The 17,894-nt window shown below is 50.1% G+C and overlaps 1 protein-coding gene across 6 annotated transcripts in view; it reads right to left on the minus strand.

The window, feature by feature from the left end:
- The window catches only part of ADGRE5 (adhesion G protein-coupled receptor E5), a 76,628-nt gene that overhangs the window by 2,212 nt on the left and 56,522 nt on the right, over positions 1-17,894 (minus strand). For 5 of the 6 annotated variants that reach the window (XM_074310052.1, XM_074310078.1, XM_074310043.1 and 2 more), the window contains 11 exons: positions 13,656-13,808; positions 10,945-11,079; positions 10,026-10,154; positions 4,032-4,075; positions 3,848-3,916; positions 2,574-2,751; positions 2,386-2,493; positions 1,576-1,799; positions 946-1,125; positions 567-761; positions 122-348 (listed from right to left, as the gene is read on the minus strand). In XM_074310052.1, the coding sequence (XP_074166153.1) occupies positions 122-348; positions 567-761; positions 946-1,125; positions 1,576-1,799; positions 2,386-2,493; positions 2,574-2,751; positions 3,848-3,916; positions 4,032-4,075; positions 10,026-10,154; positions 10,945-11,079; positions 13,656-13,808 (1,642 nt within the window). The remainder of the gene's footprint in view (positions 1-121; positions 349-566; positions 762-945; positions 1,126-1,575; positions 1,800-2,385; positions 2,494-2,573; positions 2,752-3,847; positions 3,917-4,031; positions 4,076-10,025; positions 10,155-10,944; positions 11,080-13,655; positions 13,809-17,894) is intronic. The other variant, XM_074310088.1, reaches the window with a different exon arrangement.

Below are 17,894 nucleotides of genomic sequence, written 5' to 3' on the forward strand. Positions count from 1 at the left end.
AGGAAAGAGAAAGGGGAGGAAAGTCGGATCGCCCCACATCCCACTCCCCCGTGGGGCCGAGAGGCGGCGTGGGGGAGGGAGAGCGGGAGGGGCGGGCCCGGGGGAGGAGCCGCGCACTCACTAGCGCGGCCGGCCGTAGCCCTGGCTGTAGACTGCCGCCGAGATGGCCACGATGAGAGCGGGCGTCCCGTAGCCGAGCAGGCAGAGCCAGCGCGTGCGGAGGCCGGGCCCCGGGAACACGCGCACCACGAGGAAGTAGAGCTCCAGGCCCTCGAGGCACATCCAACAGAAGGCGGCCAGGAAGCAGTAGTGCAGCAGGCCGGCCACTAGGCGGCAGCGCAGCCCCACCTGCGCCCGGGGAGACAAGGCCCGGCCGGCGGGGTCAGCCCGGGCTCCCGCCCTTCTCCCTCCCCCCGCCCCGCGGCCTCCCCGAAGCCCCTCCCCCTGTCCCCGCCCACTTAACCCGCCTAGAAGGAACACGCCCCGGGCTAGTGGCCAGGCCTCCTGTGGCTTCCTGGCCCGGGCTCTGAGCACCCAGAAGCCCCGGGGGGTGGGGGGGTGCGTACCTGTCCCTGGCCGGGGTTGGCGCTGCCCGCCAGGAAGACGGTGGAACCGACGAAGAGGCAGAGGCACAGGTGCAGGTGGATGGTGGTGCGGGAGCCTTGGATGGAGCGGCACAGCAGGAAGGTGAAGATGCAGAGGAGGAGGCAAACCAGGGACACTCCCAGCCCCACCTTCGTGATCACCGACAGCGTCCAGTCCTGCGGCCAAGCGGAGGGTCGGAGACCGGGGCCCGAGGTCAGGGCCACCCCCTGGTCCTAGTGCGGGACGCCGCTCCCCTCCCCCCATACACACCCCGCTGTCCACCCTGATTCCTTCCCCTCTTCCCCCATCCCCTTCTAATGACGCCACCATTTAGGCTTCCCCTTTGCCCCGCCCCCTCACCTCCACGTCGTAGTGGGCCACGAGGATGGCGAAGCTGCTGAGGTGGTTGCAGCTGCAGGTGGTGCTGCTCTCGTTGGTCCCCACCACCCGACAGCCCGTGGTTGCCCAGTGACCGCTCCCGTTGTCGTGTTGCCAGAAGGCGCAGATCACTTCCTGACCTGGCTCAAGCCTAGGCGTTTTCTGCGGGCACAAGAAGGGCAGCCTTTGTGGCGGGCAGCGCGGGTTTGGGCCGGAGAAAGCTGCTGTCCCAGCGGGGAAACTGAGGCTCAGCCCGAGTCCCCGGCAGCGGGAGTCCGGGAATCTGAGGTTAAAGGGCTCGGCAGCAGAGGGCGCTGCGTCAGCCTCTGCTGCAGACCTAGTGATGGGGGGGGGGGGGCGGAAGGAGGCGCCATCTACCTCCTGGGCGCCCATCTCAGTTTTTCCAATCATCAAACCTGAAACTACCCACCCCGCACCCCTCAGCTGCTCCCGGACCGCCCTGTGAGGTCAAGTGCATTAGACTGCATTCCCTCACTCTGCAGAACTGTTGGTGTGTACCAAGGCCGCTGTTCTCTGGGTTAAACGTTCCCAGGACCCTTCAGGGGACTGACAGACGGGATCTGGCAGCCCCCCAGCCCCGGGGGCACTCACTGAGTGGGCGAAGGCGAAGGTGACCGGGGAGCTGAGATGGGCCGTGTCCTGGTTGCTCAGGAAGGCCGTGCTGACTGCGGAGAGCAGAACCGGAGCTCCCCCCTTCACTGGGGCTTCATTCACTTCCTGCAGGCGAGCCTGCTCCTCGGGCTCCAGGACCAGCGGAGCTTGGGCCAGCAGCTTCTCCATGTCATAAGTGGAGAACAGGCCCACGATAGCCGGCTCTGTGGGGGCAAGTGATGACTCAGCCCTGGTCCCCGGCTGGCCCGGCTCCGAGCCGGCTCCTCCAGGAATCTCCCCTCCCCCTCTGTGTGCAGAGGCTGCCTCCTGCTTGTCTGTCGTTTTCTCAAGTTGTGTTCTAAATGAGACCAAATGGCTCCCTGTGGAGGCAGCGCCCGTCCGGCCCTAGGTCTGAGACTCCCCTCCCCCTCCCCCACCTCCTGTCTCTTCTTTATAGTCAGACTCCCCGCCAGCTCTCTAGGAGTTTCCCCGGTCCACCTTTCTCCTCCGACTTCGGCATTTACTCTTGTATTTAAGGCACTATTGAATATAAGTGAACCTAATGGATTTCTTTCTCTTCCTACTAGATTATAAACTCCACGAAGGCAAACACCTGTCCCTGTGTGGCGGGCACTTCCTGGCAGGCGCGCAGTCACGGGTGGATGGAGGAATGGGCGCTGCTCCCCTAAAGCCTGCTCTCTTCCTCCTGCCCCATCACTCCCAGGAGTGGTCCCCGGGCCTCAGCCTGTCACGTGGCACGTGGCCCCGCCCCTTTCCCAGCCTTTCCGGTTCTCTATCTGGTCCCCTTACCTGAGCTACCAGGCGTCAAAGCCAAACTCCAGTCCAGCGTCATCTTCGCATGGCTCCTGCCTATCTCAGCCTTCCCCACCGGCTTGTCCGTAATGTTCAGGGACAGTTCTGAGGAAGCGGGAAGAGTTCAGTGTGGAAGCCCGGAGAAGCTGCGGACAGGGAGGGGGGACGGGGAGGGGCTTGCGCACCTGTGCCGTTCCTGGTATGGAAGACTGCGCCGCCATTGGGCATGGCCTGGGCGAGGTCCCGAAGGATTTGTTCGGTGATAGAGAGCACATATGTGGCCACTTGGAGCCGAATCTCCACAGGCAGATGTTCCATGCCTTGGGATATCTTCAGAAGTCGCTCCATATCCTGCACGAAATTCTGGGGTTGGGAGAGGGAGAAGAGCATCGAGAGTGAATCAGCTGTCAGTCCTCTTGGGTCCCTTACCGCGCTGGGAAACCAGAGAGCCAGCAGAAACCGGGGCTGTTCATCTATTGAAGGCAGATCCAGGACAGCATGAAATTCACCCCAAAAGGACAAGTCATTCCTCTTTCCCGCATTTTTTTCCTGCCTCAGAACCCCGGTCTGCAATAAGCAAAAACAACTAGGGGTGTTTGTGTGCATGTGTGTGCTTGTGGGGTATCAATATTAGATCATCCAGTTCAGCTTCCTCCTTTTTCAAATGAGGAAACAGGGCCAGAGAAGGGCAGTGACAACCAAGGTCACCTGGCTGATACCTAGCAGTGCTAGGGTTTGAATCTAGGGCCTGGCTCCTAAAATCCTGTTCTTTTTATTACACTAAACTTGCCCAACAGCTGGAAGGATATTAAAATTGGCATCAGCCCTGTCCCCAACTCTTTTCCCTTCCTCTTCTATCTGCACCCCAAGATTGGATCTTCCTAGGCTGGATGTGCAGCGGCCACTCATGGAGCTGATCCAGTCAGCGCTGATGTGCATGGAGGCTTTTAAACTGCTCCGCGTTTCTGACTTAGCTGATTTGCTTATTCTTGGGCATCTTGTAATGTCTAAGTGACTGTGCCAGACCAGGGCATAACCTCCCCATAACCTTTCTGAATGTTGGCCCCTTGAGCTAAGTGATTCACCAGCTTCCATCTCGCACTGGCAGGGACTGGAGTAGTGCACCATCAGGCCCAGCTCTACTTGCATTAGTAAACTGAGGCTCACAGAGATTTATTACATGATTAACTAACACATTGCACCCAAAGAGCAAAGAAGAAATCTGGAGTCCAAAGTAAGATCTGACTCCTAATTCAGTACACTTTTCACTATGCCCCCTTGCCATCCCCTGCACCTGCTTGTGTGTGTGTGTGTGTGTGTGTGTGTGTGTGTTGGATTGATAGGGAGGGCCAGCTCTGTGCATCCTGATGTGTGAACAGTGTTTGATGGGCATAGATCCAGCTGTCGCTCGGTGCTAGAGGTAGTCCCTTCTTTCTCCTAGGATCCAGGGTCTTCTTACCTCAATGGATTTTTGGGCAGAGGCAGCTTTGAATTTGCTGGGCATAGAGCTCAAGTGGTCGAGGAAGTCCTGGAAAGAGGGAAAACAGGACTGAGAATTAGGGGTCCCAGAGCCCTGCTGGGGTACCAGGGGGAGAAGGAAGGGGTCAAGGAGGATCTCAGGTTTCTACCAAATACCCACTCACCTGGTGGACTTCACGGGGTGGTATCCAGGAAGGGAAGCGGATCTCTGTGAAGGAGACAGGGAAGGCAACACCATTAGTGGGGTAGCATAGAAGCAGGATTTACTGCTAGAAGGAATTCGGAGAAGATTGCACCCAACTTCACTTTACAACTGAGAAAGCCAAGCACTGAAAAGCAGGGAAGGGGCAATAATGAGTGGCAAAGCTGAGACCTGAACAAAGGAGCCCCAACTGCAGGTCCAGAGCCTGTTCCCCTCTGCTTCTCAGGCATGGTCTCTAGCTGGATGTCCCCGTGTGAGCCCTACTTTGGCCAAGGCCCAGAACTGTGATTACTGATGATAATAAAGCACCAAAAAAACAACTCATTCCACTGGATGCTTTTCACATCTATCTTTTTTTCAGTCACACTTCTCTCTTGATCCTTTCTCAGCTTGCTCAATCCAGACCCATGGGAGCCCAGAATGAGGTACAAGAAAGGCCTAAAATCTCAGGATTCTTAACCTGAGTTCAGTGACTCTGGTGTATCCAAAGAGAGATTTCAGGGAGCCAGGGAATTTGCAAAAAAAAAAAAAAAAAAAAAAAAAAAAAAGGAAGCTTCATTTTCATTCACATCTAAATGAAATTGGGCATTCTTTTCAGTTATTTTAAAAGCTTTCTTCTGAGAAGGGACCTAGAGGTCCCCTCTGGCAGACTGCCAGAGGAGGACCCAGCATGAAAAGGTTCATCCCCCCTTTAGAGATGGGAGAAGTGAAGGCCCTGCCTATGAACATGGCTTCAGTATGGAGCATAGACTGCATTTGGTCCCACATTTCTCTGAGTCCATGTGTTGTCATCTTCCATCTGTCCCAGATTCAAAATCTACCCAGATTCACCAAAGTCAGGTGCAGAGTAGGGATGAGTAACCTGCTCTTCACTAATGAGGAAAATTAAGAGAATTCAACACCCCCCGCCCCTGCCAGACAGAGCAGGGGTGTGGGCCCAGAGGATCATTTAGGCTGGGCAGGGCCAGGACCTGAACTTCATTTCCAGGTTTGTTCCCTTTCCATCTGGCCTGTGGCCCCCTGGCAGAACTCGTATTAACATGGGTGTCCTGGACCCCTGTTCCCTTCTAAGGTCCCACTCTACCCCCCACTTCCACTTTTAAAAACAGGAACCTGGACCTCCCTCCTGCCAGGCTTCCCCTTACAAAGTCCAACTTGGTCACCACCATGAGTTAGAGGCTGGGGTGGGGAAGGGACAAAATCCTCCTTTCTCACCAGTAAGGGATTGGAGGTGTATTTTCAATTCTCTTCCTGCCTTGGTGAGCTAGACTCACCCTGCCCAAGAGAGGCCAAGTTAACATCTTAGTTCTTCTACCCAAACTGAGGCTGGGACCATCTGAGGGGGAAGGTCAAGGTTAAGAAGTCCAAGGTTATCTCAGAACACTGTCTCACCTGGACAGCTACAAAGCCTACCTTTCCACACCCCCGGGAGGGGGTTGGATCTCTCTCCAGCCTAAGCCCAGTGTGAGTGGCCAGAGCAGGGAATGCCAATCAGTGCCACTGGGTCAGACTAAGGAACTCTGTCCCCAAGCCTGTTGCTCTTGCCACCAAACGGCTCCTGGGCAACCTCCGTGCCCACAGGGGCTCCAGGGTATCTGCTTGGTGCTTTCCACATTCTGTTCCCTGCAGGGCTTGGGCCCAGACTTCCTCTCCCAGCCCAGAGGTTCCTGGTTTCATGTTTTGTGGCTGACTCCCTGCCATGGCTCTGGAAAAAAGCCCCAATCTCCCCCCTCCCTCTCCAGGATGGCTTTGCCCTGCTCCTTTAGCTCTGACTTTTGGAGAAAGCACCACTCCTTCCCCATACAAGCTGTTTTCTGCCTTGGCTGGCTCACCCAGGGGCTTCTCATGGACTCACTGAATGCCTCAGTTCATTTCCTGGGAGTCCCAGAGCTGCCTTCCCCAGTTATGAGTCTATGTGCTCCTAGGGGCATACCTATCCTCTGGTTCTTTCTGCTTTTGGCTAACTTCCAAAGGGTGTATTACAGACCCTGTGGGGTGCACAGGGTGAGCTGTTAAGCAGACATTCATCCATGTAAGAAGAAGGGAAAGGGAGTGAGGGGCACCTATGGTTTAGACACATAAGAGATCTGGGTGGGGTTTGCTGGCATCTTCTGCCAATGTCTGTCTGTGGGAAGGATGGGAACTGGGCTGGACAGAAACATCCCAAGCCCTTGGAACCCACAAATCTCTCCCTTCAGTGTTTATATCACTTCCTGACCTGGGCCTCTGGAGACAATGATCTGAGGAAAACCAGTTTCCTTCCATTCTCCTCTTGGGGTGAAATTGGTCCAACTAGCAGACTCCTATTTATTATAGAATTAGAAAACTGGAAGGGAATATAGAGGTCATTTGATGTAACACCCAAATGTTACAGATGAGGAAATAGACCCAGAGGGTTTGTGACCTGCACAGATTTACACAGGTATTAAGCATCAGAGATGAAATGTGAGCCCAGGTACTCTGGCCCCAGAGTTCTTCCTATTGGCTCACAAGGATGCCTCAGTTGCATTGTGACTTCCCCACAATACTTGGTACTCCCCCTTTCTGCTTCCAAAGTCTCCCTCTGCCTTCAACCTTCAGTCACCTCTCATTTGAGTTTTCATCTCTCAAATTTTTATCCAATCCAGATACTGGTGCCTTTGTCCCAGGACTCCCTTCTCAGTGCTATTTCTGCCTCATAATCTTCACCTTCTGTTTTAATTTCTGCTCTCTTTTTAGGCTATTTCATACAGACTGAAGATCCCTCAGGAAACTTAATCTATCAATTCTTTAGTCAATTTAAATCTCATCACCTACTTCTGTGCTCCAGTCAATTACATATCTTTGATCTTAGCATTGCCCCCACATACTCATACCTGGTGATAACAAGCCCAGGATACTGATGAGGTCACTAAGTAAGGACTCAACAGTTAAAGGAAGAAAAGATACAGGATGGTAAGCCGAGGAGGTCAAGACAGGGATTCTAATGATGGGGGAGATCTGGGTGTTTACAGGCAACCAGGAAGGGGAGGCTGATGATTTGGAGAGAGAGGTTAGATCGTGGTCTCCAGGACCAGCTCCTGGAGAGATAAGAGGGTATAAAGATAGAGGGCACAAGGGGCTGGCCTTGGCAGGGAAAGGAGCTGTTTCCCCAGAAACAAGAACAGAAGAAGAGGATAGGTCTGGGAGGCTTGATGTCCAGAGGGTGAAGGAGCTGGAAGAGCAGCCTTGATCTTCTCAGGAAAGTAGGACAGATCTCTGCCAAGACCCAAGGGGGAAAGGGGTCATGGCCACGAGGGTTTTAAGGAGAAAGGGCTTTGAAGTGCCCCATTAGAAAATTAGATACTTTAGAAGCATTATAGAGATTACAAATAAATAAATGGACAAATAAAAGACTTAGTTAGGTAGGATGCCCTGTAATCCCTTCTGAGGGGAGGGAGGCTGAAGTGGATCACTTGAGCTCTGGATTTCTGAGCTACAGGAGGGTTAAAGTCAGTGGAATGTCCACACTAAGTCTGGCACCAATATAGTGACTTCCTGTTTGGAGAGGGCTGCCAGGCTGCCTAGGGAGGGGAAAGCTAACCCAGGTTTAAAATGGAACAGGAGAAAAGTCTTCCAATAAATCAATTGTGGGGTTGGGACTATGAGTGGCTGCTGCATTTCCAGCTTGGTGAGATTGGGAGACCAAGGAAGGAAGGAAAGAAGAAAAGAAATGGGAAAAAAAAGGATAAAAGGACTATTATCTAGCAGGGAAGATCCAGTTAAAATCAGACAACAGAATTTGATCCAAAATATAGGATCATGTGCTTAGAGCTGGAAGGACCATCCCAACTTGCCCTTTTTAAAGAAAAAGAAAGAGAAACCCAGATTAGGTAAGAGACTAGTATAGGGTCACACAACCAATAAGTATCAAAGGTGGGACTTTGATTCTCCCTCCTCTGACTCCAGAGACAAGGCTCCTTCCATTGTTCCCCTCAACTTCCCAGTAATAACATGATTTTCTTCAGCAGCTATTTACAACCTGCCTATGGATAATACGTACAATTGTAGTTAGCTTTTATAAAGTGCTTTACAAATACCGTCTCCCGACAACCAGGAGACAAGTGCTTTTATTTCCATTTTACAGTTTATGGAACTGAGGCAGGCAGAGTCTGTGTCTTGCTCAGGATCATCCAAGATCTGAAGCCTTTTTGACTGCAGATCCAGTACTCTCCCATTGTGCTCACCCGCTATCTCCAATCACAAGCTCTCTGGGATTCAGTTTCTTTACATTTTGATTGGTTTTCTAGTGCTCTTAGACAAGGATATTGTAGGGACAGAGAGCTGGCCTTGGAGTCAGAAGACCTGGGAATATCATTAGCCTCTTGCTGCTCTAAGACTATAAATGATCATAAGTAAGAATTTATAAGTAAATGTTTGGTGGAGTGGGAAAAGCATTCTGCCTTGATCCATGATTGGGAAACTCTGCTTCTTTTCATCCTATCATATCCTGCCCCTATGCATTTATCCAGGTTGTGTCCACTGCCTGGAGCACACTTCCTCTTCATCTCTGCCTGTTAAAATCTTTTTCTGTTCAGTTTAATTCAGCAAACAATAACTGAATGCTTCCTGTGTGCCAGGCCCTGAGGATGCAAAGCCAAAACCAAGAACGTCCCCCTTGTCCCCAAAGAGCTTCCATTCTATTGGAATCTTCTCTGATTCCCTCCCCCTTTCTCCAGCTCAAAGAAATCCCCTCCCTGTTCACATTTCCCCATACATAAATTTTTGTTATTGTTATTTTTCTCTTGGAGAAGCCCCAATCACAATCTACTTTGTATTCTATTTGTGTAACATAATTTCCCATCCTTTAGAAGTTCCCTGAAGGCAGGATCTATGATAATTATTTTTATTTGTATCTCTCCAATCCACAACCACTTAAAAAGAATGTGTCCTGACCATCCACACAGAAAAGACTAAGAGGATGAAGAATGTCTCTAGTCCAGATTGTTTTGTAGTTGAACGGAAAACCTATATATTTGGGACCATAGTAAAGATAAGAAGTGAATTGGACTCAAAATGAAGCTGAGAAGAATAGCAGTATAGAATTTAGGGAACTGACAATCTTTTCTAATGATCCTTAATTTCTTCTGGTAAATAAAGGTCTATTTTTCAATACTGAAATTGGCTGTGAGACATAGAACATAACTGAAGTCCTCACAGGGGACACTAGAGAAGCCTTCGAGGATTGAGCCCCTGTATCCAACAACCAGTGAGGAGCTCCAAAGAACAGAGGGCACAAAGTCCTCAGAGAAATGCATGAAAAAAGAAAAAGATGGTCTGGGGGTATGAAGAGAGTGAAGGAAGTCAGAGAGCTGGTCCACGTGCCCAGTCAGAGTTAGACACTTATGGAGGAAGGCCAATGTGTGGACTCCCTGTGGCAAAGGGAAATCAGCCAGGAAAGATAATAACAATGGCCCATTTCTGTGGCACCTCAAGGTTCACAGAGCCTTTCTTTGCCACACCTTCAACAGGTGGGCTGGGGGTTCTGCTCCCTGAGCTCTGAGGGGGCAGACCTGTCCATGCTCTCAGAGTGGGCACTGCCAGTGCCTCAAAGCCAGGATTCCTATTCTGAAGTAACTGTCCTTCCCAGCAATCTGGCACATGGCCGCCTCAGTGCTCACAGGGTCTCAAGGTTTCAGGGCTTCTAGCAGGTGCTGCCCATGTTCTGCTCCATAGAACCCATGGCTCCAAACTTGTTCTGGCTCAGAGGTTCCTGGCTCTAACCCTGCCCTGGGCTCAGGACAGCGGCTGAGGTTCCTGCTTGGCTGGACCTGCCCTGGTTCCTGGCTCTGACTTCTGGGGAAGCATCATCCCTTCCCCAGTCAAGGCCTGGATCCTTGGCTGGCTCCCCCAGGGGCTTCTCATAGACTCCCCGAGTCCTCAGTTCATCTCCCCTCACAGGGTCATGGGCACTCCTGGTCCCTAGGGGCATACATACCTACACACTCAGCAGGGTTCTCACGGCTTTTGGCAAAGCCCGGTTTGCATTTGCACACATAGCTTCCGACAGTATTCTCACAGATTCCGTTTGGTTCACAGAGAGATTTGTTCTGACATTCATTTTTATCTCCAAAAGGAAGGGAGAGGGGGTGGTTAGTGACCTGGGTTTGGGCACAGCAGGGACCTGGGACTTCTACACCCTCAAGCACCGCTTGCCCCGTCTGACTGGACTAGACAGAAACAGATGGAGCCTTGGAGCTCCGGTCTCTCCCTTCATTCTCCTTATCCCTCCTGGTCAGGGCCTCCTCAGACAACGATCCCAGTGACACTGATTTCCTTCTTTGGGGAAACTGATCCTAACCACCTCCTTCTCTCCCCCATCTTTTCCCTGCTTCTTTTTATTAGAAGGTCCTAGAGCTGGAAGGAAACCTAAAGGTCAGGTTGTCCAATGTGGGGAAAAGACTCAAGCATCAAGGTGGGGTTTGAACTCCAATCTCCTGGATGGGGAAGGGGTGATGCTTTTCTGAGAAGTCAGAGCCAGGGAACCAGGGCAGAGCCCCCCAGGGGGGATTTGAGCTGCTGTCCCAAGCCGACAGCAGGGAGCCAGCCAGAAAACACTAAACCAGGAACCTCTGATCTGGGAGAGCACACTTGGGCCCAAGCACTGCAGGGAACCATCATTCTTACAGAATGAGGACAACATAGCTGAACACCCTGAGTGTGTGGACACTAAGGCAGCAGCAGTGGTCTTAGGGACAGGACTCCTGGGTCTCAGCCACAGGCTCTCCCTTGGAAGTACCCATCAAGAAGATACTTCTTGCCTTGGCCCTGACCCTTGGCTGTGCCCCCCAGGGGTTTCTCATTCATTAACTGAGGCCCTCAATTCATCCCCTGGGCTGCCTCTCCTAGGGACTTACCTACGCAGTTCATTAAGTGATCCCCATTTCGTTTGGCAAATCCTGGCTTGCATGTGCACATGTAGCTTCCAGGAGTATTTAGGCAGACCCCATGGGGTGCACAGAGAGAGCTATTGCGCTGACATTCATCCACATCTGTAAGAGGAAGGGAAAGGGGATGAGGAACACCCTTAGTGTGGACACCACAGAGACCTGGGTGGGCCTTCTGACACTCTGGCACCTCTTGTCACGATCTAGCTCCTGAGGATCATGGAACTGGGCTACCAGAAACATCCCAAACTCTTGGAGCCTCCAGACCTCTCCCATCAGTCTCCATATTATCTAGTCCTTGGTCTCCTGAAGCAGTTATCTCTGTGACACTAATTTCCTTTTGTTCCCTGATTTGGGTCAAATTGACCCAGGAAGTACATGCTCCTTATATACCAGGTTCCTAGGGGGGCTGAGGACTCAGGGCTGGGGCTGGAGTCAGGGAGACTCATCTTCCAGAGTTCAAATGTGGCCTCAGACACTTCCTGGCTGTGTGACCCTGAGCATGTCTCTTAACCTTATTTGTCTCAGTTTCCTCATCTGCCAAAGTGGCTGGAGAAGAAAATGGCAAACTTCTCCAGTATCTCTGCCAAGAAAACCCCAAATGGAGTCATGGAGAATGAAACAGCCTAAAATGACCAGAGAAAAAGAGTTGTTAGGAAATCTAGAGTTCACCTGGCCCAACAGCCAGATGTGGAAACTGAGGCACAGAGAGGTCAAGTGGCCTAAGGTCATAAAGCTAGTTAGGGGTCATTGAATTTGGGGCTTGTTCTCTAACAGAAGCTTCTTGAAGGCAGGAGATGGTCATTCTCTCTGTCTCTGCCTTTCTGTGTGTCTGACTCTTTGTCTCTGTCTCTCTGTATCTATCTCTGTCTGTCTCTGTCTCTGTTTCTCTCCCCTCTCTTTGCATTTTCTTGCTAATATTTATTGAATTGCTGGGTGCTTAATAAATGGTTCACATGTGCCTTTTCTTGCATGTTGACAGAGGACTCCCACAACCTTCTCCTAGTGACCCAGATGCTCTACTCTCCAGTTGGGGTGAAGCATGGCTCTGTGGTCTTAGAGAGGCTCATCCATCTGGGGAGGAGGGAGGCTGCATCTTGTATGAAGGCCATTACCTTCAAACTCTGCCCCACTGGTTGAGACCATCCCCTTTGCCTTGGAAAGAATTGAATTATCCAAACAAACTAGAACTCTCAGATCCTCCAGAACTAGTAGAGAGTGAAGGTCACTCTTTCAGTGGAACCAGCTTCTGGCTTAGTGCAGGGAGCAGGAAGGACCGGGCCCTCCATGGATCTTCTCAGCCCCTCCTCCCTCAGAAACTAGACCTACAAGAATCCACCTTCCTGTGCTGCTACATCAAAATGTGGCCCAGAGATTCCTGCTGGCCCTTAGTGAACCACTGGGTCCTTCAGCTGATCTCCCAGAGCATCTGGTAATAATATGAGGGCATCAGTTTACTGAGCAGACCAAGAATAGGGATTGGACTAGATGGTGGCTAAGGCCTCTGCTTTCACCCAAGCTTGAACTGCTAGTTTCTTTGGTGTCTCCCCCAAAGGCCATTGTCAGGGGAAAGTTCTTTCCAGAGTCAACTTGGACAAATTTCATCTCCCCTCCTTAAATATCTGTATTGGTGAGAAAAAATAATTATGGCAGATGGAAATCAGAGATGCTTGGGAGGCTTGGGCCCGGGAGGGGACCTGGCACATAGGGAGAGAGGGGCCTAGCCGAGGCAGGCTTCTATATGTGCTGGAACCTCTGACTCTTCATAAGAAGATCAAAAATAGCATCTTTCTTAGTCAGTCCACAAGCATTTGTCAAGCACTTCCTATGAGCCGGACACTGTGCTAGGTACAGCAGGGGCTCAGAGAAAGTCAAATGGTTTCTTCACTGGAGACATGCTCACAGACTAATGGGGGAGACACCATGCAAACAAATGTGTACAAAGAAGGTCCATGCAGTGTAAATGGGAAGTAAAATCAGACAGAGGGCTTTGTAAACATTAAGTGTCATGGAAATCAAGCTATTAATTCTGAGAATCCCTCCTCCCATCAGGTGACCCAGTTGGCCTTTGGGAGGCTGAGCCAAGAGGGAGTCCTAGCCAGGATGGAGCAAATGGAGGTGGGAAAGAAAGGACACAAGAAAATAAGTGAGATGGCCCATGTCATAGGTGCAAAGGGAAGGTAAAGGCTATGGGATAGGAGAGGGAATGTGGCAGAAGGCAGAGAGAGCTGGGCGCAGAGTGAAGAAGATCTGGGTTCCAGTTTCCCCTCAGACCCACCCTAGCTCCAGGAGTCTCCAGGCTCTCAGTGCCTCAGGCACCTCCCTCTCAGAGCACAGTTGGCAGGACCTGGGTAGAGAAGTCACTCTCTAGTCCCCTCCCAATATCCCTCCTCCCTCTGTCTCCTGAATATTGGGTACCACGGGGCAGCATTGCCAGGCAGGTCAGAGTCTCAGTTTCTGGTGAATTAAGGACACAGAACAGAGAGAGAGCTAGAGTCAGGGAGAAGGGGCAGGTCAGCGGTTGCCCCTATGAGCGGGTAAAGTGCATTGGCCAGAGGTGGCTCATGCAGGGAGAGACTTCTCTGCCCTCAGCCTCAGCTTTTCAGCTCCTCACTGATTCTCTAGCTAGACAAAGGATGCTGGGGTGGGGGGGAGAGGATAGGAGGGTGAGAAGGTGTTACCTTGACAGTTGTTCCTAGTGACATCTGAAAACTTCTTCTTCCCAGAAGGAAGTGCGTATCCCTCCATGCAAGTGCAGTGGTAACCCTTGTTTTCATTAACACACTCTGCATTCTGACCACAAGTGTCATTGGACGATGCACATTCATTAATATCTGCAGCAGAAGGAAAAAAGGAGTGAAACACACACTTTTGCATATGGCCAATGTGGGAATTTGTTTCACCTACAGAATGCTGCTTTTTACAAGGCTTTTTTTTTCTTTTTAAGACACTAGAAAGAAGAGGAAAGAAATACTTATTGAACGGAAAAAAAAGGGAAGAAGAGAATAGAAAAAAAGAAAGGAAAAGATCAATAACGTAATGGAAGTTTGTTCAGGGACAGTGGCAAGCCCAATCTCTGAATTCTATCTGGGAATATTTCTGCTGACAAATACAGACAGCTCTTTTATAAGATATGACATGGTAACTTGAAGTAGTCAAGACAAGGATTTCTAAGGATGGGGGAGATCTGGATGTTTGCAGGCAGCAAGTTGGTGATTTGGAGGGGGAGGATCAGGTCATAGCCTCCAGGGCCAGGTCCTGGAGAGATGAGGGCATAAAGATGGAGGACACAAATAAAGAGGCTGGCCTTGGCGAGGAAAGGAGACATTTCTTCTCCAGAAACAGAGGAACAGGGGGCAGCTAGGTGGCGGGGGGCAGCTAGGTGGCGCAGTGGATAGAGTATCAGCCTTGAATTCAGGAGGACGGGAGTTCAAATCTGATCTCAGACACTTAAGACTTCCTAGCTGTGTGACCCTGGGCAAGTCACTTAACCCCAGCCTCAGGAAAAAAAAAAAAAAAAAAAAAACAAACAAACAAACAGAAACAGAGGAACAGAAGAGGAGGATAGGTCTGGGGGGCTTGATGTACAGGAGAAGAGGGAGCAAGACAGTTGGGGTTAAGTGCCTTGCCCAGGGGTCACCTAGGAAACTGTTAAGTGTCAGAGACTGGATTTGAACTCAGATCCTCCTGACTGCAGGGCTAGAGCTCTATCCACTGAGACATCTAGTTGCCCCAAAAGCTTCAGAAACATTACAAAGATTACACTATGGAAAATTGATGCCATAGCTAAATAGGATGTCCTGTGATCCTTGTTACTTGAGAGGGAGGCTGAGATCCTTGAACTCTGAAGTTCTGAGCTACAGGAGAGTTAAAGTCAATTGAATGTCCACACTTAGTCTGGCACCAATGGAAGGAGTTTCTGGGTGGGGAGGACTACCAGGTTGCCTAGGGTGGGGCAAGCTGGCCCAGGTAGGATATAGAACAGGAAAAAACCCCTCCACCAATAAATCAGTTGTAGGACTTGGGACCATGAATGGCTGCTGAATTTCGAGTCTGGTAAGAATGGAAGACAGAGGGAGAATGAAAAAGAAAGAAACAAAGGAAGAAAAAGAGAGAGACACAGAGAGAGAGAGACAGACAGAGAAAAGGAGAGGGAGATATATATGTATATATAGAGAGAGGGACACAGAGATGAAAAAGTAAGAGAGAGACAGAGAAAGAAAGAAGAAAATAAAGGAAGAAAGGAGAGAGAAAGGATGGAAGAAAAGGAGTGATGGAAGGAGAAAAGAAAGAAGGAAGGAAGATAGGAAGGAAGGAAGGAAGAGAGTAAGAAAGAAAAAAAACAGAGGAGATAGGAGAAAGAAGGACGTTAGGAAGAAAGGAAGGAAGGAAGGAAAGAAGAAAAAACAAAAGAAGGGAAGGAAACAAGGAACATAGCAAGAAGGGAAAAAAGATAAGGAAGAAATGAGGGAAGGAGGGAATGAAGGAAGAAATGAAATGAAAAGAGAGAATAAAAGTTCTATCGTCTAGCAGGGGAAGTCCAGTTAAAACCAGACAACAGGGATTTGATCCAGGTTAGGGGATCACATACTCAGAGCTGGAGGGACCATTCTGATCTTTTCCTTCTCTAGATAAAGAAAAACTCATAGCACAGAAGTGCCAAGTCCAGGTCCCAAAGTCAGTAAGTACTAGCACTTAATTCTCCCTCCTCTGACTCCAGAGACAAGGCTCCTTCCATTGTCCTCATCCCCTCAAGTTCCCAGTGATAACAGGACTTTGTTCAGCAACTACTTACAACTGCCTATGGAGGGTATAATAATAATTACGGGTAGCATTTACGCACTGCTTTGTGAAAGTGCTTCACAAAGATTATTTCATTAAGTCTTCACAATAACCTGGAGACAAGTGCTCTTATTTCCATTTTACAGTTTATGGAACTGAGGCAGGCAAAGACCAAGTGTCTTGCTCAGGATCACCCAGGATCTGAGGCCTTTCTGACACCAGGTTCACTACTCTCCCCACTGTGCCCACCCACTGCCTCCAATCACAAGCTCTCTGGGATTCCCATTCTTTGGATTCTGATTAGTTTTCTAGTGTTCTTAGACAAGGATATTATAGGGATGGAAAGCTGGCTTGGCTAAGTGAACCTGGGAATATTATTAGCCGCTCACTGTTCTAAGCAGCTCTAAGACTATAAGTGACCATGAATAAGAATTTGTGAGCAAATGTTTGGTGGAGTGGGAAAAGATTCTGCCTTGAGCCGTGCTTGAGAAGCCTTGCCTCTCCTTCTCATCCTGTTATGTCCTGCCTCTATGCATTTACCCAGGCTGTGCTTCCTGCCTGGAGCACACTGGCTCCTCATCCCTGCCTGTTAGGATCCTTTTCTGTCCAGTTTAATCCAACAGACAATAACTGAGTGCCTCCTGTGTGCCAGACCCAGAGGATACAAGGCCTTGTCCCCAAAGAGCTTCTATTCTACTGGAATTCTCCCTAATTCCCTCCCCCTTGCTCTAGTTCAAACTGAATTTGAGGCTTAAGGCCCCAGGCCTCTATTCCCTGAATGTTTAAAATAGAAGCTTCTTGAAGGCCAGAGATGGTTGTTCTCTCTCGCTGTCTGTCTGTCTTTCCCTCTCCTTCTGTGTCGGTCTCTCCCTCCTCTTTCCCTCTATCTCTGTCTCCCTGTCCTTTCCCCCCATTTCTGTCTCTGCCTCTCTGTTTATATCTCTCTCCTCTTCCCTCTCCCTCTCTCTCTCTCTCTTCTTTTTCTGCATTTTTTGCCAATATTTATTGAATTGCTGGTGCATGATAAATGCTTCATAGATGGCTTCTCTTGTACCTTGACAGAGGACTCCCACAGCCTTCTCCTTAGTGACCAAGTGCTTCAGCTTTTAACCAAGCTTGAACTTATAATTTCTTTTGTGTCTCCCCCAAAGGCCAATGTCAGGAGAAAATCCTGCATAAAACCTTCATAACTCATTTCCAAAGTTAATTTGCAGTACATTTCCTCAAAGAAATGGACAAATTCCATCTTCCCTCCTTAGATAGTGAGGTATTTGTGGAAATATTGGTGGGAAAGAGAAAAATGACAGATGGAAATCAGAGAGAGGGGAGCTGGTCTACCTAGCAGCTGCTGGAAAGGGAGGTTTGGGCTTGGGCCTGGGTGGGTACTTGGCATATGGGAAAAGAGGGGGCCAACCCAAGGCAGGCTTCTGCATGTACTGGAACCTCTGACTCTTCATAAGAGGATCAGAACTAGCTGTAGCATCTCTCTCACTGAAAGTCATTCTCACAGGCTAATGGGGGAGACAACATTCAAACAAATGTGTACAAAGAAGATCCATGCTATGTAAATGGGAGGTAAAATCAGACAGAGGGGAGGGCTTTGTAAACATTAAGTGTCATGGAAATCAAGCTATTAATTCTGAGAATCCCTCCTCCCATCAGGTCTGAGCAACCCTGTTGGCCTCTGGGAGACTGAGGCAAGAAGGAGCCCCAGCCAGGATGGAGCAGATGGGGGTGGGAGAAAAAGGACATAAGAAAAAAGCATGATGGCCCATGTCATAGGTGCAAGGGGAAGGTAAAGGCTATGGGATAGGAGAGGGAATGTGGCAGAGGGCAGAGAGAGCTGGGCACAGAGTGAAGAAGATCTGGGTTCCAGTTTCCCCTCAGACCCACACTAGCTCCAGGAGTCTCCAGACTCTCAGTGCTTCAGGCACTAAGAGCACAGTTGGCAGGACCTGGGTAGAGAAGTCACTGTCTAGTCCCCTCCAAATATTCCTCCTCCCTCTGTCTCCTGAATATTGGGTACCACGGGGCAGCATTGCCAGGCAGGTCAGAGCCCTATGGCCTCAGTCCTTCTTTTGGGCAACAGTTTGGAAAGGGAATTGAACCTCCCAGCCCTAAGGCAGGGTCTGAGCAAA

The sequence above is a fragment of the Sminthopsis crassicaudata genome, chromosome 1 (genome assembly GCF_048593235.1).
Source record: "Sminthopsis crassicaudata isolate SCR6 chromosome 1, ASM4859323v1, whole genome shotgun sequence".
In the NCBI taxonomy this organism is placed as follows: domain Eukaryota; kingdom Metazoa; phylum Chordata; class Mammalia; order Dasyuromorphia; family Dasyuridae; genus Sminthopsis; species Sminthopsis crassicaudata.